General features: G+C 43.4%; 2 protein-coding genes across 8 annotated transcripts in view; one reads left to right on the top strand and one right to left on the bottom strand.

The window, feature by feature from the left end:
- Positions 1-14,393, bottom strand: part of LOC104358163 (G protein-activated inward rectifier potassium channel 1-like) — a 19,387-nt gene extending 4,994 nt beyond the window's left edge. The window contains exons 1-4 of one of the 3 annotated variants that reach the window (XM_032985950.2): positions 14,276-14,393; positions 14,011-14,183; positions 7,792-9,013; positions 1,029-1,245 (exon numbers count right to left, since the gene is read on the bottom strand). In XM_032985950.2, the coding sequence (XP_032841841.1) occupies positions 1,029-1,245; positions 7,792-8,442 (868 nt within the window). In that variant the 5' untranslated portion in view covers positions 8,443-9,013; positions 14,011-14,183; positions 14,276-14,393. Of the gene's footprint in view, positions 1-1,028; positions 1,246-7,791; positions 9,014-14,010; positions 14,207-14,275 lie in introns of all 3 variants that reach the window. The other 2 variants (XM_032985951.2, XM_032985952.2) reach the window with 2 other exon arrangements.
- The window catches only part of MPP3 (membrane palmitoylated protein 3), a 26,621-nt gene continuing 17,261 nt past the window's right edge, over positions 14,300-23,659 (top strand). For 2 of the 5 annotated variants that reach the window (XM_042787340.1, XM_042787337.1), the window contains exons 1-6: positions 14,302-14,778; positions 17,510-17,620; positions 18,848-18,966; positions 19,455-19,532; positions 22,619-22,699; positions 23,222-23,359. In XM_042787340.1, the coding sequence (XP_042643274.1) occupies positions 17,596-17,620; positions 18,848-18,966; positions 19,455-19,532; positions 22,619-22,699; positions 23,222-23,359 (441 nt within the window). In that variant the 5' untranslated portion in view covers positions 14,302-14,778; positions 17,510-17,595. Of the gene's footprint in view, positions 14,779-17,509; positions 17,621-18,847; positions 18,967-19,454; positions 19,533-22,618; positions 22,700-23,221; positions 23,360-23,659 lie in introns of all 5 variants that reach the window. The other 3 variants (XM_042787338.1, XM_042787339.1, XM_042787341.1) reach the window with 3 other exon arrangements.

Raw genomic sequence — 23,659 nt, 5'->3', positions numbered from 1 at the left:
ATACATGCTTATCTAAGATACATGGTTCAGTTGTGGGATGAAAAGAGGCTTCTGTCTAAAGACAGCTGCACTCGATGTGAAAGAGTGTTCTGCCCTGGTGGATTGCGTGTTTAGGGCTCAGGGCAGCACAGGGATAGTAATTGGTCAGTTCCGTTTCCCATCCGGCATGAGATGACTGCACTTGGCTGCATGAAAAGGACATTACTGTTTCTAAGGCAGGAACTGAGCAACCAGTAATCTTGTCGAAAGAAGGATGAAAATAATTCCTGATTAATCAAAGTTTAACAAAGACTCAAAAGAAGGGTGGGGAAGATCAGAGTATCGATGAACCTACTGAATGATTTGGACTTTAACAGTACGCATGGATCCTCAACACAGAGCTTCTTACATAACTGCAGCGCATTGTCACAGGCTTCGTAAAAGAATGAAGTCCTCAAAACACAAGGCCACAAAGTCAGCTGTCATATGAACAACGCCATACCAGGATTTAACCAAAAAAATAAAATAAAAAAAAAAAAAGCCCCGATCATATTATTTGCCGATAACCACGTGTTCCTACAATCTTTGTGACTATGCGGTCTGTATTTGTAGTGTAAAACTGGAATTGTTATTTTGCAATCAATTTAATATAAGCTATGATGAAAGTCGTTTTACAGCACTGGCAACTTTTAAAGTTCAACGTTCTTTCAGAGTGGTGTTCCTTAAAACAGGAGTCTTATCACTCTTACAGTTCGGAGTCTTACAGTTAGGAGTCTTATGTACCCTTCTGCATGCCATACTGCAAGAGTGGCAGGGTGCCTCTCGTCTTGGATGTATTGGCCACTTTGGGCATCAGTAATACAGAGTCCTGTGGGGAAGGGAGGTCTCCTATCGGCTGGGAAGTCTACTGAAGCTCTGTAGTATATGGCTGGATATTCTGGAGCATCCAGGAGTAGCATCCTGAAAGGATTAACAGCTACCTTGATAAAAATATCAGTACTGAAAACAAACACTAAACGTCAGAGAGTGCATAATATTCTAAATCTTACCAGTAGTCTCAACGATTCCTTCTAGGATGACAACGATTTCAAATTGCTCACTTCTTAGTGATCTTTGTGAGAGACAAAAAAAGGGGCTCTTCGAGTTAATTTCATGACAGATGGTTAATGGGGAAACTAAAAACAGCTGGTCAGCTCCAGTTCCAAATCCAACATCCAGTTCGCACTGGTCTAGCGGCAGAAATTCTCCCTCCGGTGTCTGTCGGGACTAAAGATTAAAAGACGATTCAGTAATCACCATACGAGGCAAAACATGAAATCAATGCAATGAAGTTTAAACCTGCCACTTTGACGACATTATCATCTACATATTAGGTCTAGGGTCTTCATAATGGAGATATAAGTAATGCTAGATATGGTAAGGCTACTACATATGACTGATTTTTACTTTTCTTATCATGCCACTAGATCTCATCATAATCTACAAACTTTACTACAATATAAATATGTTTTTTGACAAAAACATCGGGTATCACACTACATGCCTTATAATGGATATTTGCCATGAACATCCTGCAGCAGAAATGCCCATTAATGAGAACAAAATCTGCAAGCCAGGCACATTGCAATCTACGGCCTGAATCCATGTTTCATTGGTTTTATATGTTACTGATTTTTGTTTGGCAGATATTGTGATGTACTAACACAAAGGTAAGCATCGTAGCAGTTGTACAGTATGTCCGGTAAGTGACATTTCCACAAAACCATCTGAATCAATATTAATGATGCCATCTTCCCTTGCCAATCTGCATGTACCATCTACTCTATGTTGATCTTAACAATGAACTTATGATCATTATTAAGCTAAGTGCCCCATTTTTTTTCACATCATTTCACGGGTCCAATAAAAATACCAGTACGATAGCTTCCCCCCGCCCTGTAGTGTTCCCCCAAATATTCCAGGTATTCAAAGTGTAACTAAAAATTACATCAGTTGACCAGGCAGCTCCTCAGCTGATTGCGTTAAAGATCTCTGGTGGAAACTGCCCATTAAAATTAAAAGCTTTGCAGAGGCTATTTAAAATCCTTTCTGCTTATTGCTTGATTAGAAAGCACTTAACCACTTAACTCTTTACGATGACTACTACTGATTATAAATTATAAAATTATTCTGTAGTTACTAAATAGTTTTAACTGTGTTGCATTGGTATTGACAAATGTATTGGTTCCATTGCTTGGAAACACCATCCACTAGTCCTGAGAGCAAGCCAAAGCTAGCAGTTTTGCCATTGGCTTAGATCCGATCGGTATTCTTTTAAGAAAGTTTTGGTCTTTAAAAAAAATCCCGTAGCAACTAGTATACCTTCAGATTGTCTCTCTGCTTCACCTGTATCTTAAAGCAGCTGAATTTTTAACTGCCTGGTATGTACTAGTGATTACATAACCAGTTAGGTAGCTGGTAGAGTACAGCTCCTTATTAAATACAAAGGATTATTTTGTTTATGTGCTATGTGTCTGTTTTTCTGCTGAGGACAAAAAAATTCTTCCTACCTAAATAACCAAGTTCTCCTTTGCTCAAGAGTCAGTTTCTCCGCTACTGATGAGGACAGGAAACGTATCAGCTGATAGCTGGTAAAAGCATTCTCAGGGATTATTTGTGCTTTGAAAGGTAAAAGACAGTGCTACAAAACCACTACTATGTAGCAATTGTGACAGTCTCTGTTATATGCAAAGGTGTAACCAAACTACTGCAAAAGCACCCTTCATCTTCTTCTGAGGGAACCTGCAGAACTAAGCTGCAGACTAGGCCACTGCTTTTGTTGCCTGGCTGCTCTTCTTCCAGCGGGTGCACAAATTGGTTGGCAATGTGTGATCTTTGCTTCAAGGTAACAGGGTTCAACGTGAGCTGTATGAACCTACGTTTAAACCTCAAATTTTCCCAAAGTTTTATCAAATACAATTACCTAGACAGAGATGTGCATACTTGCACAAATTTCTGCCTGAATGACTTAAGAACTGCTTCATCTACAAACCATTCTTCTCTGTGGGAGAGCTGTCAATCAAATCCACTCAGTAGTAAATAAATCCAGCGAGGACGATTAGAGGTAACGTATCTGGGAGAAAGCAAAAGTGTGTTTGAGGTATTCGGTGTCTTACATTCTGGACTGCTTTATTCAGGGCATGGAGAATAATTAGAAGAAACTCATTTGTTAAATAAAAAGATATTAGCCTGAATGAAGATAGCCTAATAGCCCTAATATGTTAAGATGCCTAGCCAGCGACCTTTGCTGCCTCTATATAAGCTTTACTCAAAGGATCACAAAACAGAGCAGAGGACTATAAACTGTCAGCAGTAAGTTTGGAAGGAACATTTGTGATTCTTTATTTTGACCAGTCACATAACACAAAGCCAAATAAATTCCGCAGATTAATACATGCTTGACCAAGGGCACGATTACTTAGAAATGCCCCAGCTTTCATTTCAAATGTGGCCAGAGATGGAGAATCCAAAGGTCCAGATGAGTTCCTCCAAAGGTTAATTGCCTCACAGCTAAGAAAAGAAAAGACTCCTTCTGTGACTGGATTTTTCCACCCTTAACTTTCTGCCACTGGATTTTTTTGTTTTGTTTCTTATTACCACGCAGAATTCCATTGCATCATCACTTGGTCAGTTTTAGTGTCTGACCAATCCTTTATTCATTCTTGGCGCTTTTCTAAACTCTGTTGTCCACGCACATCCTTCTCTAACTGGACACAACACAGTTTTATGATTATTAACCCTCTTTCAGTTCACTCGTGTAGAGGATTCACATAATTATGTTTTGATAACTGTGTGGACCAATTAAGCATCGGAGTACATAATGCAGGATGCCAAAGACAGATGACCATTGAGCTTAATATTTCAGTATGTTGTAGAGAAACTCAGGAATCTAGAAAAGGCAAAACTGATACATACTAATTTGCCATACAATACTACAACAGTTTAGATTCTGGAATTTGAGAGGAAAAACGCCGATCTCGCCTACCTGTGCTTCTGCCTCACCCTTAGACTAGCACCTTGAAAGAACATTTATTATATATTACATTACTGACATAATATGAACTTGTTACTTTGATACTACCGTTAAAGATTTGTATGGGTTCTGCTAGTGACACTATACCTGGAACTTTAGCCTAGTTAATTCCCAGGATGACTGCTACTTTTTAATACAGTCCAGTTGCCCCAAGCTATAAATAAGACCTGAGTGAACTGGGCTTGCTCAGATCAAAGAAGAGAAGGCATAGAGGGGGATCTAATAGCAACCTTCCAAAATCTAAGAGCAAGGTAATCAAGAAGACAGAGCCAGGATCTTCACAGCAGCGCACAGCAGGAACAAGAGAGACAACAGGCAAATTGAAACTAGAGAAGTTCGGATTGGATTGAAGAAAAACTTTACCATCATGAGGACAGCTAAGCAGTGGAAGGGCTTGCCCAGCAAGGCTGTGGGGTTTTTGTCCTATGAGGTTTCCAAAACCAGAATGGAAAAAGCCCAGAGCAACTTGGTTTGACCACATTTTGAGCAGGAGATTGGACTAGAGACCTCTCGAGGTCCATTCCAACCTGAATGACTCCCTGTTATTAAAAAACATATTGTTTGCACCTTCTGCATGTGACCTGCCGATTGAGTTACTGAGATCACAATATAACGAGTCTTTGTACTTAGTTGCAGTGCTTGTCACCTGCCATCTGCGAACTTTGTTGTAATTTTGTTTGCTTTCAGATTATTCAAAGCTGTTAATTAGTACAGCTCAGAGAACAGGTGCCTGCTGGTCATAAAGCAAAGTGCACTGGCTTTAAGGCTACTATGCTTCACGACTCTATTTTTATAACTATTGCTTAGCACATGTTGAAAACAGGCTACAATGATTTTACGTTCCTTGGAATTCTGAATCAGAACATCTTACGCTCCCAGTTAAAACACTTTACGTACCACTTTACACACAAACAGTCATGTTTATCCGTGACATCTGCAGTCCCATCAAGAGAAGATAATAGGTATTGAAACTAAAAAATCAATATTGATAGCCATACGGTGGATGCTGGTTGCTACTGCTTTCACCAGATTGCTCAGACGTACTAGGGAATTAACAGGCATCCAGAGATTAACAGGCAGAAAAATACAGTTCGCTCTGGCACTGAAAAGGGCAGAACCTTTTCATATTTCACTAACTGCACATTTTCAGCAGCTCCAACCAGCTTTTCTATTTCTTGCACCAGGAGCTTGCTTCTTCCTGTTTCTAGCGCACTCAATCTAAATTAGAAAGACTCAGGTTTCTGGAAAAGTTTTTTGCTATGGGCAGCACTAGGGATTTTAAAAGGAAATCAAGAGGTAGGTCAACTCTTAAACACAGGAATGCAAAGATGCTAATCCTCGGTCTGCATTTGAAAGAAATTAGCATGCACACTTAGTCTCGTAACTGTTTTCCAAACTCTCCACAACTAAGACCAAAAAGAGTCCCAGACTTTTCCATGACATCACTATGCCATGCTGCTGGGCAGTCCCCTGGACCAAAAGAGGAAGCCAGCACAGTGTGGTGGCACCGCTGTAATCTATCAAATATCCTAGGGCATCCACGACACTTCCAGCAAATGTCATTCAGACAGACTCAGACTGGCATATTTACAAATGTAAGTCCTCAGAGCTTCTTGGTCTAACGAAAACACTATGTTCACTACTAAGTATGACGCCTGTCTCAAGTACAAAAGTGTGATAAGACATACTTCTTCACATTCTTTCACTGCGACACAAGTAAAAAAATTTCTAGCTATCTAATTGGGTGCAGGAGAAGTGCAGCAAGATCAGCTGTCAACAGCACGGCATAAAGCACAGCTGAAAGGGCACAAATCACAACAACACATAACTTGCTGAAATTAAATGGTAAGTGAGTTTCAGCACATACACCTGTTTACAGGACAAACAAAGCTATTTCAAAGCAACCGACGTCAATTCACACACTGCCGGCAAGGCTGCTATGACTGCTGGAACGGTGTGTCCAGTTCAAGGCGCACCTCAACGAACTGAGAAAGATTTACAGAAAAACGTGGGAACTAATACCACGCCTTGTAATGAGGACTGACGGGGCAGCTAGTACACAAGTGTTCGCTTTTAAACTTCACTGTGTCCATAGCTTATATTTGCCAAAGGTCACAAAGAAGCTTGAAGACAAGTCACTGGTGTGATGGTCATTTGAAAGAAATAAACGATTACTCACTGATTCATTGTCTAGTCTATGAAACAGCTATCATAGGATGAATCAGTCAAGCAGGTCCAGCAAACGGTCTTGTTTTTTCTGTCCCAATCATCTGCATACCAGCATTGTGTAGCAATAGAATTACCAGCAGAAAGCGCACGAGGGTGTGTGTCTGGTATTTTATTTCAAAAGTTTATAGCAAATTATCATCACAGTAAAAACACAACTGTGACACTGCTTTTATTCCACTTTGACTCGCATTCCGTCTTGAATGATGGACAGAATTAAATACTTTAGCAGAGGCTCTCTGCTCATTTTTAATAGTTAAACAAAAATCAGGGTTTAGCTGGCTTTCCAATTCCTACAAAAATTGCTCCATTGTAACTCCTGACAGCTTGTTTGCATATATATATATATATCCAACCTCCTGTTGAATCTTAGCAGATTCTTCATTCTAAATGGTATTCTGCAGACATAAAAATTAGCAGCTCAGTCAAGCATTTTGCACAGAATAGAAGGAAAACAGCCTTTTGCATTTACATCGTCCCATCACTTACTGTACCACGCTTGTTTCTGCAGATTATTAAAATGGACAAACAGTTGCTCCAAAGAGAGGATTACCATAGAGAATATAAAACATTTACAAGATGGAAATATGGCATTTTGAAATTAACATCATCACTGGGATACAGGTTCCGATGCTCCCCACCAGGCATGCTCCTGCGACAAGACGTAGCTGCTATGAGCTGCTACGTTGCTTCGTCTCGGCATGCCACACGCAGTGTTCTCCTTCCATTCTACTCATGCCCGATATATCTTCCAGACTTCTATGCCCGCCAAACTCTACTGTCTCCTGATGATTTTTTTTTTTTTCACGACCTCCTTTGAATTCCAGTTTTCTTGCATTCTGAATTATGCTGACCATTCTCATTGATTAATACATAGATATTGGTGACAGTCAAAAGGCCTTTCCACCGAAGAACCTGCACAATCCCTCTAACATGCTGGGAGGCCACTGGCTGGAACCATGGGATAAGGAACTGCACATAAAAGCTCCCCTAGTTTCCCCATGGGGAAGAGGATTTTGAGGTTGATCTTTGTCCTAATTTAATGTCACTACAAGTCAATTTCTTATTCCAAGCTGAGACCTCCTAAGGAGTATGCCTTAGTGACCCTCCCTGCAGCTACCACGTATCCTGACACATCCACCCTTTCTAACCGAATTAGCTTCCTGCCAGCCTTACAATCCACTGGAGTGCCCCTGGGGAGGTCTGTGACGAGACTGTCTTTTCCCGTAGGCCTGCTTGGCTCTTTTGTGGCTCCTACTATGGGCAGCCACGGCAAGTTTTTCCAAAGTCTTTCATACCGCCCAGGCTGCACCCTGTTACCCACATGCCAAGGGACAGGGCAGCTGCCCCTGGGGCAGGGCAGAGCCCACCAGCAGACGGCAGCAGGGGTTGCACAGGGGAAGCCCCATGCTACCTGTGCTATGGGGACATGGCTGCACTTGGCCCACACCCTGCCCGCATCGCCTGCTGCAACCCAGATGCCCGATCCTACCAGCTGTCGCGCCAGGCCTCACCTTGATCAGCTTGCAGCGGATCTGAGCAGACACCATGTGGCTGTTGCGGAGGTTGCCAACACGGAACATAAGGCAGAGCTTGCCATCCCGCTGCGAGACGACTGCGGCATGGCTGAACATGAGGGTCTCAGCTCGCTTCTTGGGCTGGGACATCTTGATGAACATGCAGCCAATGAGAAACGCATCGACGACGGAGCCCAGCAGCGACTGGAAGAGGAAGAGCACAATGCCCTCAGGGCAGCGCTCGGTAATGTAGCGGTGCCCATATCCGATGGTGGCCTCGGTCTCTATGAAGAAGAGGAAGGCGGAGGGAAAGTTGTACACATTGGCCACACATGGACTGTAGGTGTCATCATGCGCCCGGTGCAGGTCGCCTCGCAGGTAGGCAATGCCCCACCACATCGAGGCCATGACCAGCCAGGCGACTGTGTAGGTCAGCAAGAAGATGAGCAGGTTCCAGCGCCACTTGAGGTCCACCAGCGTGGTGAAGAGGTCAGAGAGGTAGCGGCTGCTCTCACCACCCAGGTTCCCGTGTTGCACATTGCAGCGCCCGTTTTTGTCCACAAAGCGCTGCCGCTCTCTGCGGGTGCCACCGCGAGCTGGGCCCACCGCCTGGTACTCATCCCCAAGCTTCCTGCGCACAGCAGACATGCTCCCGGTTGCCGAGGCCCTCTGCGGGCACAGTGAAGGACGCGGCGGGGCGGGGCGGCAGCACCTCGCTGTCGGCGCGCGGCAGCCGCCCAGCGCGGCACCGGCCCCCGGGGAGCGAGGCGCACCCGGGAGTCAGCCGCCGCCAGCGCTCCCCGCTCGCCGGCAGCGCGGGGGAAGGTCGGGTAGAGCCGTCAGACGAGACCGAGAACGCGCCGGCGGCGCCGCGCAGCCGGCGGCGGAGCTGGACCGCGGGGCGGGGGCGGGGGCAGAGCCGGAGCCGGCTCGCTGAGCCCCGCGCGGTCGGGCGGTCGGGGCGGCGGACCCCGAAGGAAGCAGAGCGAGCAGGGCCGGCCGCGGGCCGGGCGACGGGTCGCCGACGTCTTCTTGCTCCAAGCCGTTTGCAGTCAGCGCCTCGTTCCGCGCTCAGAGACCCTCGGGCGAAGGCGAACGCTTACTTTACAAATGTCGTTTCACCGTAACGTCCTGGTAGCGGAGTTCAGGCTGCCGGAGATTCGAACAATAATGGAAGCGACACGGAGTCATCTGCTGAGAGGCGGTGCTACGGGCAGCACTAGGGATTTTAAAAGGAAATCGTGAGACAGGTCAGCTCTTAAACAAAGGAATGCGAAGATGCTTAATCCTCAGTCCTCATTTGAAAGAAAATAAGTATTCCAAGTAAACCCGTCCTAGTCCACCGGAGTTAGACCGTAGTCACCGCTATGCATTTCTGCTTAGCGCCGAACTAATAAGAAGCTGTTCAAAAGACAGTTCTCTAGAAGCTTAAGAGATTTCAGTGCAGCTCTCCTGTTTTTGTATGGAAAAGATCTGAAATCAGCAGTGTTTGCTGCTAATAGAAACTCAAAGTGGGACTACCCTACCAACCTTCCGCCCTCCCCCCTTAGTTCTAACCTTGTTTCTCAATCGGTATGTGAATTTAATTCTCAGTTATATAAGAACAGCATTATCATTCAGCTCTGTCATTTCAACACCTAATTTTCAGCATTACAAAACCGTAGCCAGCATTTGCTGAGTTTTTGGAAAATAAGTCCGTAATAACTGGCGATTGCATTTTGCTTCAGTTCTAGACTGGGAACTGAATAAACTATTAGTCTGTCTGAGGTTTAATTTCAGTGTTTTCACCAAATGCCAAAGCATAGGCAAGCATTTTTAAGATGTTCACACTATCAATCTTGACATTATTTCATTATTATTGTCCGAGAAGGCTCTGTGCTTAGCTGCAGTAGGTGCTTTGTGGTACTTCAGGAGCTGTATTTCCCAGAACTCAAGAAGATCACAGTTCTCTTCCCTTTAATTTCCCCCCAGATCAGGCACATCATTTTCACTGCAAATACGTAAAGCAAATATCAGATTGGCTGAACTACTTGAGATCAATTTCACTGGTTAGCCAAACTTCATAAAAATACTTCCTTGTCCCTAAGTATCCATTACCAGAAGAGTATTATACTTTTGACAATTCTTGCAAAAGGACTACAGCAGTGGAGTCAGTGAGAAGGCATCATCCAAGCTGTGGATAAAGCCCTTTTGCTGATTTTTTAACAGTCCAACAATAATCACATATCTCCAGGAATATGCCCACTGGTTGGACAGTTTCTTAATACTCAGAAGGGTGAGACAGTAACAGAAGAGCCTACCTTCTGTTCTAACTCTCTGTTAATTTTCCAAAGCATATATTGTGTCTTTTGGAGATAGGTTTGCTATCTAATACACACCAAAGAGAAATTTGATTACCTATCTATCTGTACAGGACACAAATATCCAGCTGTCGTAATTCTACGCTCCTTCCTTGCAGGTTAAGCAGATGATGCCAAGCCTTACCACCAACTGAGAAGTGCCTCGTGGCTTTTGTCATGTGGTTGCACACCTATCCATGCTACACAGCACAGTAAGATGGAAAGAATACAGAGCTCACATCAGTGTTTCAGCATGGCTGGGTCAGCACCGTACAGATGCCCAAGTTTCTTGGGTCTCAGCTGGGCTCATTAGTCTGTCTGTAGTACCACAGTAATGCTCCCATTCTGGAACCACCTCAGACTTCACTAGTTGCACTGGTCTTTAAACCCTACTTCACTCACTCCTGGGGAACAACGCCTGCATTTCTTTTACTGTTCTCTAACTGTGCAACATTTTCCACGACCTTGTCCTCACTCACTTACCCCCTTAAAGTAAAAAAAACAACCAAGTAACCAAAAAAAAAAAAAACAAACAAACAAAAAAAACACCTCAAACCTCTCAGATACCCTCAACCAATCATTTCCAGAATAATTCGCAAGAACTAAACATGTCAGCCTTAATGGTTTAATGATTCTTAAGACATACACTTGGATGTATCAGTACACGCTGGACATTAATGACGTAACTCCTCTTCCTTGACATCCATTCTTTAACTCTTCCTCCCTCTTTACGCAGTACATCTAACATCAGAGTACAAATACATGTGGAGGGGGCAATATTTTGGGTTTAATTTGCTGTCAGTGGCATAAACCTCAGCTTAACTAGACTCTGCAGACACTTTGAACAGAGAGCTAATGACATACAGTTTGAATTTCCTTTCACGTAAATCTTCAGCTTACTAGGGAGCCACACTGTTCTGCAAACTGGCTACTTGCACTGTACAAATCTTAGCCTATCCAAAAAGTAATATGCTCATTATGAATTTGTTACTACTACAGGTAGCAGCATTACTGCTGCGTGCAGTGGTGAAGGTGTATTACAAGACAGCAGTTCTGTATGTACTGCTGTATAAACAGTACCTCAGAGCACACTGGAGGTTAATTAACAGAAGACCCATACTGCTTGCTTGCAGACAACCGTCTTCAGTTGTGGGGTGGCCTAACGCTCTTTTGTTCACAGGAGAAATACCGGGTTTGCCCATCGTAGGAGCACCTTCCTCTGATTTTCCCCTTCTGATTCCCTTACCAGGTTGCACATACTAATCATGTGGATACATCCTGACCTTCAACTGTATTAGCTGCTTTTCATAATGTCAGGTAGAAAGTAGGAACCTGGGTCTTCCTGGACAAACTCCTGTGTTACTTACTGCCAGGGCAGATGGGATCTGTAGATAAAATACAAGGCTACTAGTGACATGCAGAGTCTTGGGATAATGTACATGTGTATCATGGGGCTTGAGTATACATTACTGATATGCTGGTCTTTCAAATTAGGAGACGCGTGCCTACTGAAAGAGCAAACTTGCTAAACTCAGTCTGACTGAGAAAATCCCCACTGCCTGGAAATCTCTGTTTTGTGACATATAAAAAAAAAAAAAAAAAAAAAACCAAACCACAAAACAAAACAAAACAAAAAAACACCAACAAACAAACAAACCCCAAACAACTATTCCTGACAGTCGGGACAATCATTTCTGTTCATTCATCTGCTGCAAACAAGATATCGATTTATGGCTCAAGTATTAGTAAGGATGGTTTGTACATAAGAATCTCAGTTGTTAGCCTTCATTTGTCAAAAAATAAATAATCTTATGGAATGTTTTTCTTATTCTGTGTTAACTCCATATCAACGTAATATACAAGCAGTGAGAAACTTGAAGTCTTTCAAGGTTAGACTAGACGTAAACAAAGTTCTACAAATGACCGTTCACAAACTGGATAACCCCGACTGCATTTTCAAAATCATTTTGATTTTCGACATGTTTTGACGGCACTCAATGGAAAAGTCGTTATCCATAACTAAAGCGGGTGTGATGGAGGTCGGTTCTGCAGAATCCATAGCAGTATTTCAATCTGACTCAGCTGCTGCTGAAAAATGCAAAACAGGCGATAGAACTCTTATCTTCTTCTCTCTTCTCTTCTAATTATAGCCAAAGGAAAATTTATCAGATTGTGAACTTTGGATCTTTTTCAGCCTGACACTAGTGTTTGAAAACATAATCATCTGAGCTTCAGATTTTTATCTCCTAGGTTTTTAGGCAGGCATTCGTTCAGAAACTGGAATTTGTCATTTTGTTATTTTATTAAGAGCAGACAAAAGACATGCTTTGGCCTTACAAATATTTGCTTGCTTTCTGCTTGAAAGGGTAGTTGTTGGGAAAAAAAAGCAGTCTTTAAAAAGGCAACACGTTCACCTTCAAAGTTTGAAGTTCTTCATCTTTGTAATAAAAATCTGCATGTAAGAATATTCTGCCTGACTGTTAAATCACATAAACAGTAGCCCACTAGCAAGATGTTCTTTAGTAGGGGTTTCTCATCTTCCTCCACAAACACTAATTATTAAATCCATAAAATCTGTACAGTGTTGTTTAAAAGAAAACCCTCCACCTGTCACACAATAGCTACGGTATTTCAGAATCATGTTTGAATTCAGTGATGCAGTCATAGCACAGTAATGTAAGTTTAACTCTCCTATAACTGCACAGAACTGAAAACCTATTTGTAGGTTTTTGCATTTCATGGGATTTTCCTTTTCATTGTTTCTTTTTTGTTTCTCTTCTTTTTCCTTATAAAATAATAAGTGAAAGTTGCTTCAATAAAAAAAAAGTCGTAGGATACAAGAAACAGCAATTTGATTTTTTCCCCCCCGGTAACTACAGCAGACTGGTAAAGTATTAATAGATGTTCTTATAATGATTAACTTATATTTGAAGATATCAGCTGATCCTGTATGCATTTAGTAACATTGCCACCATCATATCTGCAAAACCACACTGAGTAAACCCTTAAACTATCTGCAGTGAATAAGTAACTGTAAAGAAGTAAAACAGATTTGGCAATTACACGTGTAACTGTGACTTAAGAAACTGTATGCATTTTCACACATTAAATGAAAATTTAACAACGATCAAAGAGGCCTGCTGGCAAGTCTCCGCGTGCCTTTCTCGCTCTATTTTGACAAATTCTGTAAGTTTTCCTATACTTTTACAATCACAGCAGTGATTGCTGCAGATGAAAGCACTGCTGTTTATACCCTGACTTGAAAGAAAGAAAATGTTATTTTCTTTCACGTTATTCTTTATTCAGGTGAACCTTAGGAGAATACTCTGAAACAATTCTATTTTGCCTTTAATTAACGCCATTTATCGCCACAATGATGTATGACTAATGAACAGCTTTGGAGAAATTAGTATTTAATTATACATTAAATTCTACAAAGCATAAAATTATCATGAATGTTTAGTAAATACTTTGATAAATAGCTTGATTATTCTTTCCAAAGTTCTGTGCTTCAGACTAGCCTTCATGTATATACATATTTTAAAAGGATGTTTTACTCCTAGGAGCTTGACTGACCCAGTTAGCTATACTCCTAAATTGCTATTTAGTATTGCATCTGGTCAGTGGCTAACAGATTGTCCTATCCTTACTGCTGAGAATGTTTAAGGATTGAAGAGCTAGAGAGGGTCCTCTTCAAGCTAAAACTCATCTGTTCCTAACCTGTCTCCCAAATAATACCATTTTTTTTCCCTGGGAAAAACAACAACGAAAAAATAAGCTATTTCTGTATAGTCTAGAGGATCTTCTGCCATACTGCTGTGATTTTTTATTGACCATCTCTTGTCATCTCTCCATTGAATGCACTTTTTGTCTTTACCTTGAAAGACTGGATTGCTTCTTGTGCATAGCCTGCCCAGTGTCCCATGAGATCAGCCTGTGAGCTTCTGATCCCTTGAGGCCTGGTCATCAAACATCAACCATCACGACCTGCCCCCAAGTAGTTCTGTGCACGTTCCAAGGCCACGGCCCCCCTTCTTGGGATGAATCCCCCTATAAAAAAATCCAGAAAGCCACTGCGGCGTCCTCCAATGCCACAGCACACCGGATAGCTGCTAGCTAAGGGACTAGAAGGCTATACTCACCACCATCATCGCTGACTTCCCAAGGGCGACTTCATAAAAGGGGTCCTGGCGTCCGGCTAGCGCAGAGCCGGGCTAGGTTATCCAGATCCGTCCGGCGCCCCCGAGACCTCCCCAGCTCCCCTGGGGGGGCGTGCGGCCCCTCACAGGCAAGCCGCGTCCCGAGTCGCTAACCACGGGAGGAAACCGCCGACCGGAGCTCGCCGCTGCTAGGCTTGACCGCGCGGTGCCGCCTCGACTCTACGCTGCGGTTTCGCGGCGAATTCCCAGCGGCGCACGAAAACCCAAGCGCGCTGCAGCCGGTCTCGGTCTCGGTCACGGCCCCGCTCCCGGCGGGACCGCCCGCCCGCGGATGAGCAGGCGGGGGCGGAAGGAGGCGGCGCGTAGAACGGCCCTAAGGGCGCATGAGCGAGACGCACAGACGGGAGTGGCAGCGAACTGCTCTGCGGCCTGCCGAGGCTGGCCGCCAGCGCCGCGTGGGCCCGGCCTCTGGCCCGCACCCGCAGGTAACGGTCTCCCGGCGGCAGCGTTGCTCCTGAACCGCGGCGCGGCTCTGTACCTGCGGGGCCGGCTAGGGCGACGCTATCTGGCACCCGGGCGGGGCGGAGCAGGGCCGGGCCCGGCCCGGCACTGACGCTTCTTTCGAGGTGGGGGCCCCGGCGTGGTGGGAGCCAGATGGTCCGCTGGGGTCTGCCTGGCGGGCTCTGGCCGAGGGCTTCGGGCCGTGCCTGGCGGAAGCTCTGCGGAGTCCTCCGGGTGGTGGAGATGAGACGAGACGGGAGAGGTTCTCGCAGAGCCTGGCCTCGCGTCTGAGGAAGCAGGTTTGGAAGAGGACGTCTCGCTGCCGGCGTGCGGGAAGTCCGGTCCGGGGCGTAACCTCGCTCCGTACCCGTAGGGCCGGCGGCTGGGCCGTGAGGAGGATCGGCAGCGCTAGCCTTGCCGCCGGCAGAATTATCGGTGCCCGAGCTCGGTGGAGCCTGTGGCAAGCTCCCTCCGGAGCGGGAGAGACCCGCCCGGGGGGAGCTGGTCTGCCGCTCCGTGCTCCGCCCCTCGGGCTCCCGCCAAGTCCCCGGGTCGCCTGGGGGGCGCCCGGCTGAGTCCCGACCGCCGGCCCAGGGGCGGCGTTCGGTACCGCGCGCGGGGCAGAGGCGCTGCGTGCTGTCGTTGGGGGCTGGGAACGATGTGCGGTTTTCTCCGTGCGTCGCTCAGCCGTCGGAGCGGTCGCTCTTTTAGTGCTAAGTAGCAGTAGTGCCCAGCAAAAGCCTAGTTCGGTCAGATTTGGACACTTGTGTAGGTAAAAGCAAAGTGAGGAGAAATACTGCGTTGCAGTTGTCCGCTGTGATCTTAGTAGTATGCAGATGCGTTTTCTGACCTAATCACTAGTCTGATGTTCTCCTGGAAAGATATCAACATGAAACTGTTTTCCCAAATGAGATCTACCGCTTTGACCGATATAGCTGAATTACAGAAGCTTTATGTTGTATTAGGCTGTGAGCCACACTAGGTTGATTTTTCCAAGGTAATGGAGTTATGCCAAAGCATATAATGCTTCTGTTTAATCCCCTTCTTTGACGACATGTAGAGCATCAGTTTATTTAGCCCTTTCCAAATATCAACAGGCTTTTTCCTAGACATGGAAGGTGTTTCAAATGTTCTGTCTTGGGTACAGCTGAGCAAGGATACGTGTGAAAAATGAATTGTGGTTTAGGGTAGCTATTTTTAGAGAGGAAAAGTGTCCTTGAGCCCATACATACTACGGTGATGAAAGGGCAGATTCATGGTTTTGAGTCCCTCTTGCAAAATATCATGTGATGGGGCTGAATTTAATAACTTGAAGCAATCCCTGAGTATTGACATGGGGTGTCCTGGTGACAAATTACTGGGTATGTGATGTTTTTCATTCTTTTGAGTGTTCATTCCAATCAGTCTTGGCTAACAGAATTTTTACTGAGCATGGGAAATGCCTCTAGGGGAAGCCTCCATTTTAACCGCTGTGCCTAACTTATCTAAATCCGGTGCTTCTGAGTTTGCTGTCAGGTGTCTGAGGTGTTAAAACATATTTTCCAGATTCCCCTGTGGCATGCTTTTTCACTAAGAGTCTGGAAAATAACTCGCCTTTTCTCGGGGTTTGGTGCTAAATAAGTTTGACTGTTGGAAGCACACATTTGTTACAAAGAGCACGCGATTAAAATTCCCCTTCTTGATAATTAGAGAATTTTTTAAATATATGTCAAATGAAATGCAGTAGTCAAGGAACCAGAGCTGTTGAGTGAATTGCCTATATAATTCTTTTGGCATGCAGTATGTGGGTGGATGTGTGAAATGTTTATTTCTTCAAATCAATAGGTAATAGAAATGCTTTTGACAGTTCATTAAATAAATGTGTATTATATGTAATATACTGGAGTACGATCTGTAGATTAGAGTGAAGTTTCAACACTTCTAGTTCACTTGCTTAGAGAACTCGGATATGTTTTGACACCCAGGTAGACTAACTAAACATACCATTAGAAAAGATGGGTGCAAAACACAAGTGATTGCTGAGCTTAATATTTCAGTACATTGTAGAGAAACTCAGGATTCTAGAAAATGCTAAACTGGTATATGCTAGTTTGCCATGCTGTACTACAGTATGTTTGGGAAGCTAATCAAAATAAAATTGCATCAGAAACCCATCACAGTTGTGTAATGTGATCAAATATCAGAGATTTATCTGTAAGTAGAAATGCAAGGAGCATCCTTTATTGCATTTAGCAAAGAGAGTATCCCACATTTCTTTCTAATCCTTTTTGCGTGCTGTTGTGGCTGTTTATTTTTCTGCAAGCATTAGTCTAAATTTTATGATCATGAATGAGATATTTAAACAAAGAACATCTTGCTGTGACAGCATTGTCTTTCTTGCTCTATTTCTGTGTATACGGTGTTTTAGACATCCATTCTATGGCATCCTTTTTTCTTTTATGCCCTTTCAGACAGTTACTTAGGCCTTCTAAAATTGTCTATCTTCAGAATAGAGTAGGGAAACATCAGCTCTTACCAGCTATCCAAGATACCATATGGTTATTACATAACATATTTTTCGTGTTGTTACTTGTGTAGCAGAATAACTGTAGGACTCTGCCTGACTCAGGTTAAGCTGAAGCCTTGAGAGAAAGACTTACTTGGAAGTTACTATGTTTACATGATTGACATTTTTCTTGCATGCTTGAGCATAAATATTATCTTTGCTCGTTTCAGGACTGCCTCTGAATCACAGTCCAGAAAGAAGAAACAATCGTGTTGATTTAAGTTGAACATTTGTCTCTAAGATTAAGAGCAAAACCATGCCAGTGCTTTCGGAAGACTCAGGTAACTAATATGCATGCTTTCAACAGAACATTGCCTGAAATCTTAGTGTATGTGTTCCGTGCGGGAAATTAAGTAAAACTGGAGTTACATAAAATAGCATTATGGTAATTCAATTAGATTTCTTAGCAGTTATCTAAAAGAATACAAGGAAGGTGGAATATAAAAGGTGGAAATGAATATAGGCAGATTTCAGGAGATGCCTAGTTTCGTAAGAACCCTACAGCCCGTGAGTATATGCTGGTAGACAGGCTCCTATAAACAGACTTGGACCTCTCAGTGTAGCACTGGCTTCTATGCATGCTTATTAAAGATCAGCCTTCATATCTCTGCTGTTTGCTGTGCCACCTTGATGTTTTTTGAATAGGTGTTGATAAGCTCTGTTAATATTCTTCCTTTTGATTTTAAAAAACCCAGTGATTCCATTCAAGACTTGCTAACCAGCTTCTCTGGTATGCTACCCAGGGTGAAGTCATGTGTGCTAATGATACCGAGTTCTAATGCAGAAGTGAGTTTGAGTTTCTTGGATCCACGTGCACTCTAAAGTTCATGGAGAGAATATCCAAAGGAGCAGATTTTAGAAAGCCCTCATCTGTTTTTTGTTTTTGTTTTCCCAGTCACAGTCCACCAGGAAGAACCTAACATTTGTCTGGCCCTGTGCCCTGCAAAATTGGGATATTGATTTAATCACTTTTTGGAAAACTAGCCTCAAGCATTGCTTCCACTGCAGTGGAAATACACATCAGTACTTTCCTTCTCTGGTCAGACCTGACTTCTGAGAGATATCTCAGAAGTAGCAAGGGCAGGATAACACTTGTAAGCAAAGTTGCTAGGGAAGTACAAGCTGATAGCTGTGCAACACAGAAGGTAGTTCGGTCATTTTGCAAATATTCTGTGGCACACTGATAACACAGTTTCTTAGAGGGCCAGCTGTTCTAGAAACAAAGGATAATTAACTTGAATGGGGAAACTTCAAAAGTAATGTCTCTAAAAATATGTATTGCTTTGGTAACTTTTGCCTTAATATGATATATGTAATATATTAAATTGTGTTTGCCACTTAAGAAGAAAGCATTACGGAATGAGTGCAAGATAAGCACAAGTCTTTGCAAAGTTAATGATTACCAAGATGATACCCGAGTAAATGTAGCTGATACTGAGTCTGCAATATAAAGTCCCATGAGACGTGCTATCTACAAAGCTTTTATTCTGTCTTAAATTTACATTTAGGATTGCATGAAACTTTGGCCCTTTTGACATCTCAGCTAAGACCTGATTCAAATCATAAAGAGGAAATGGGATTCCTTAGGGATGTCTTCAGTGAAAAGAGTCTCGGCTACCTGATGAAGGTACAAGTGCGTTTATGAATGTATATTTTCCTTATAGGTTACTTATTCTCTGTTTCCTTAATGTATAGACTGCTGACTTTGTGAAAGCTTTTTTTTTTCGGTAGAATTCTGTACTGACCAAAGCATGTATGTATTTAGGCACAAACAGGAAGAACATTTCTTGAAAAATAACATACTGTGTTCAGAAAAACTTTCTGCTTTGACTGCCAAAATGCAGATACAGTGCTCTGTAGCTAAAAAGCAGTGTGAAATAGCTTCATTTTTTCCCCTTACACTGCTGACATCTTAACAGATTGTCTGTGAAACTAATATGAACAGGAAGAAAACTAAAAGACTCCTAAACAAAACAAATCACCTCAAGAGAGGTTATTTTTCTGATAGTTATCTCAGAAAAATTATGTTCCTTAAATATAAAAATATTACAGTGTAGGTATATTTAGGAAGTTTTGCATCTCTCTGTAGTAATATACCTGAATAATCTTTTTCAGATTCATGAAAAACTCCGTCATTATGAAAGACAGAGTCCAACTCCTGTTTTACATAGTGCAGCAGGATTGGTTGAAGATGTGAGTAAAAATTATTGTCTCATTATTTTCCTATTATTTAAGCCTGCTTTTCTAATAAATCAAAGCTTTGCAGTTGTGCTATATGTGTGCATATTTCTCATCTTCTCCAACTGTCTTTGCAGTCTGTTGGCTAGTTTCACTCATGCTTGATCAAGGAAATAGGAGCTCAAAAATATGTCATTAAATGTCTAGTGAAGACATACAGAGACAGGTGGAACGGAAGGATTATTAATGGCCTTCCTAAGGGAGAGGCTGCAAAAATCGATCAGTCCTTTCTCGACAACAGGCTACGCCAGCTAAGCGTTCAGTCTTAAGAACTTAAATCCATTACAACCCAAGCAACATTGCTGTTCACGTAGAATGGTTTGGGTTAGAAGGGACCTTGAAAGATCATCTAGTCTAACCGCCCTGCCATGGGCAATGCCACTTTTCAGTAGATCAGGTTGCTCAAGCTCGGTCCAACCTGACTTTGAATATTTCCAGTGGTAAGGCATCCACAACTTTGCTGGGCAACCTGTTCCGGCATCTCTCTCCACCCTCATCGTAAAATATTCTTCGTATATCCAATCCAAATCTGCCTCTTTCAGCTTAAAACTGCTGTCCCTTGTCCTGTCGCTGCAGGCCTTGGTAAAAAGTTTTTCTCCGTCTTTCTTTCAAGGCCCCTTTATATATTGAAAGGCAGCAATAAGGTGTCTCTAGAGCCTTCTCTTCTCCAGGCTGAACAACCCCAACTCTCTCAGCCTTTCTTCATAGGAGAGGTGTTCCCACCCTCGGGATCATTTTCGTGGTCCTCTGCGGGGCGTCGGAGGAACGACACGCCGAGACGGACTCAAAGTGGGTGATAGAGCATCGTTTTTTCCTTTATTAGTCCAGGGTACACATATTTATACAGACAACGCTAATTATTATGCCTACTAGTCACTAGCTGATTGGCTTAAGCTCTAAAGGTCGTATTCGCACGGTCCACCTACTTGCGGTTAGCTAACAGCACAAGCTTCTCATAACACTAAGTTTCTCATGCCACTATTTCTAATTCCTCTTAACTTGTTTTCGACACACAACGATACACAAGGCCGAAGCGTCCTTGACATTCTTCATGTATCAGCAGCTGCGAGCAGCTGCAGGCAAACCCTAGTGAGGCCCAGCATCAGCAGCCAGAGCAGGCTCTGATCATACAATTGCTCGGTGGGCTCAGGACCCTTGTCTCTGAGCCATTCCCCAGCAGTCCTCCTCTGGACAGACTCAAACAGGTCCGTATCTGTCTGTCGTGGTTTGGGCCTGGTCGGCAGCCAACCCCCGCAGGTGGTCACCCTCCCTTCCCCCTCCCCACCTGGGAATGGGGGAGGGGATTAGAGGGGCGAAGGGAGACTCGCAGGCTGAGATAGGAACAGCTTAATAATGGCAATAAAACGAGAACAATAACGATGATAGGGGAAAACAAAAGGAAATATATAACCAGGCAATGTACAGTGTAATTGCTCGCCACCCGCTGACCAACCCCCAGCCCGTTCCCGGCCAGCGACCCCGAGATGCCAAGATCCCGCAATCGCAATCCCGGAAGCGAGAGAGAGAGCTCCTTCCCAACCCCCCCTCCTCTATACAGTGAGCATGACGTTCCATGATGTGGAATATTTCCTTAGCCAATGTGGGTCAGGTGCTGTGGCCGTGCTCCCTCCCTGCTCCCCGTGCCCTTGCACACGGGCAGGACATGGGGAGTCGGAGCGTCCTGGAAGTCTCGGTAGCAGCTGAAAACATCAGTGTGCTGTCAGCATTTTTCCCATACCAAACCCAAAGCTAAATCCAAAACACAGCACTCATCTAGTCCCTGAAAAGGAATATTAACTCTATTTCAGCCCAAACCAAGACACCGTCTTTTACTGGGGACCCTGGAAGTGCGTGCAGTACACCAGGTGGGGGCTGCTCACAAGAATAGAGGGGGAGAATCACCTCCCTCAACCTGCTGGTCATGCTTCTTTTTATGCAGCCTGGGGTACAATTGGCTTTCTGGGCGACAAGCGCACATTGCTGTTGTGTATCTGATTTTTCGTCTGTCAGTATGCCCAAGTTCTTCTCCACGGGGCTGCTCTCGATCAATTCATCCCCCAGTCTGTTCACAGAGCAAAGCTGTATTTTAGATTTGTTTGTAACATGCCACATGCTTGAAAAAATGTAAAATTTATACTGCCCTTGACAGCTCTTTACAACTGGCTTGTGCCTGTTTCTTTTCAAAGCGTAGCAAAGGACTGTGGAACGCTTTAGAGCTAGAATTCCTCCCTTTGCAAAGCCAGGAGATTCCACTGCCCCATCTTAACCTGCAGCATACCCCGTCTCGCCTTTCCCACAAATCACCTGCTGCCTCCGTAACAGTTTTGACACTACTGCCTGTCAAGTCGTACAAAATTACCATCCTCTAAACAGCAGAATAGAAGTTTTATACAGGACTATATGACTTCCATATCTAGAACCCTTTACAGGGAAAGGAAATATGTCTTGCTTCAACCCCTTCTCTCTTCTTCTTCCCTCTGCCCTGCTTCTCTCTTCTCCCACCCGACCAGCCCAGTGCAAAAGTGCTTCCATTATTTCTCTAAACTGTTGTTTGGAAGGCCTGAGGCTCCAGGGCATATTTTGGTATCCAGTCTTTGCAGGGCATCCAAGGGAACTTCTGTTGCATGCTCCACGTGAGTAATGCTACCAGCTTACAGAAAGAATTAAAATCCTTTATCATAGTACAAGCACAAGAGTCTTATTTCACGTATCATTTGTGGATTCCATAGAGGATTTAAAAATTCAGAACACTTTCTTGAAATTATATTGATGGAATCACTCTTAAAATGTATGTTTAGGGGCTAGGATCCTGATTTCTGGTGATGTCTTCTTTCATGATGTAATAAAAATAAAATAGATGAAGAAGCTTTCATTTCTTTTAGGATTCATGCATTATTGATTGGGATTGGTTTTGCTCTGTGCACACTACTTTGAAGGATGATAGGAGTTAGCAAACGCTCATCAGAAACACTCACTTGGAAATATATGATCTTGTTTGGTGGACTCCTTTTATTTTGAGGTTGTTAATTTTTATTTTCAAGGTAATAGAAGAATTGCAGACCGCACCGGTGAATAATGAAGAAAAAGAGCTACTTCAGCTGTTGTCAACACCACATCTCCGGGTAAACACCCCAGAGACCCTAACAAAACTCCTTTGCAGAATTCCGGTGTAATGGAAAAGTTACATTGGAGAGTCCCTAAGAGAAAGGAAAAACCTTCTACAAACTGTAGTTCTATTCCACTGTGATTTCCTGCACAGGCTTTAGGATTCGAAGGGGATTGAGAAGACACGGCATAGGCTTTTCATGCATAATGCACTGTGTTGTCTTCCCTTCCCTCCTTAATATATTCTGAAGGAGTAGAAAAGAAAAGGATACCATTTCTCAACTAATTGCTTTCCATAGTCCACCTCCATTCTGTAAGTTTATTTAGCCTTGTTATTGCCTGGATTTACTTTAAATATCGACATACACCAATATATAGTTTACATGATGGGTAAGATAATTGCTAAATCTTTTTTTGATTTTATTTTATTTATGGTGAGGATGGGAAGGGGGAGCTTTAAATTTACTGTACTGTTGGAAATATGAGAACTGGAAACTGTAATGTCACCTCATTACATTACTGTTATTTCCTTTATGCAGGCAATGCTTGTAGTACATGACACTGTAGCACAGAAGAACTTTGACCCAGTCCTTCCACCTCTACCCGATAACTTTGATGATGATTTTGATGAGGAATCAGTGAAAATTGTTCGGCTAGTGAAAAATAAAGAACCCTTGGTACATATAAGATAACCCATCTCTAAGTCACAAAGCTCTGTAGTACAAAAGTGTTATTGGGAGTACAAAGGAGATACTTGAAGATGTTGTCAAATAGTTTGCAAAGACTAGAAGTGTTCCGAAGCTAGTAAAATATCATAAAAAGAAAACTTTGGTAACACGTAAACACCGTCACAGTTTTGGGTAGGACAACTTATAGGCACGGGTTTATAATGGCAGTTAATGCAGGGAACGCGATCTCTGAGGAAACTGTATATGTTGAAGCAGTTATGCTTATTATAGATATTAATTATTTTCAGA

The sequence above is a fragment of the Tyto alba genome, unplaced genomic scaffold (assembly GCF_018691265.1).
Source record: "Tyto alba isolate M040663 unplaced genomic scaffold, T.alba_DEE_v4.0 Super-Scaffold_12, whole genome shotgun sequence".
NCBI classification, from domain to species: domain Eukaryota; kingdom Metazoa; phylum Chordata; class Aves; order Strigiformes; family Tytonidae; genus Tyto; species Tyto alba.
Note: the sequence above shows the minus strand (reverse complement) of the source record. Positions and strands in the feature narration are given on the sequence as shown.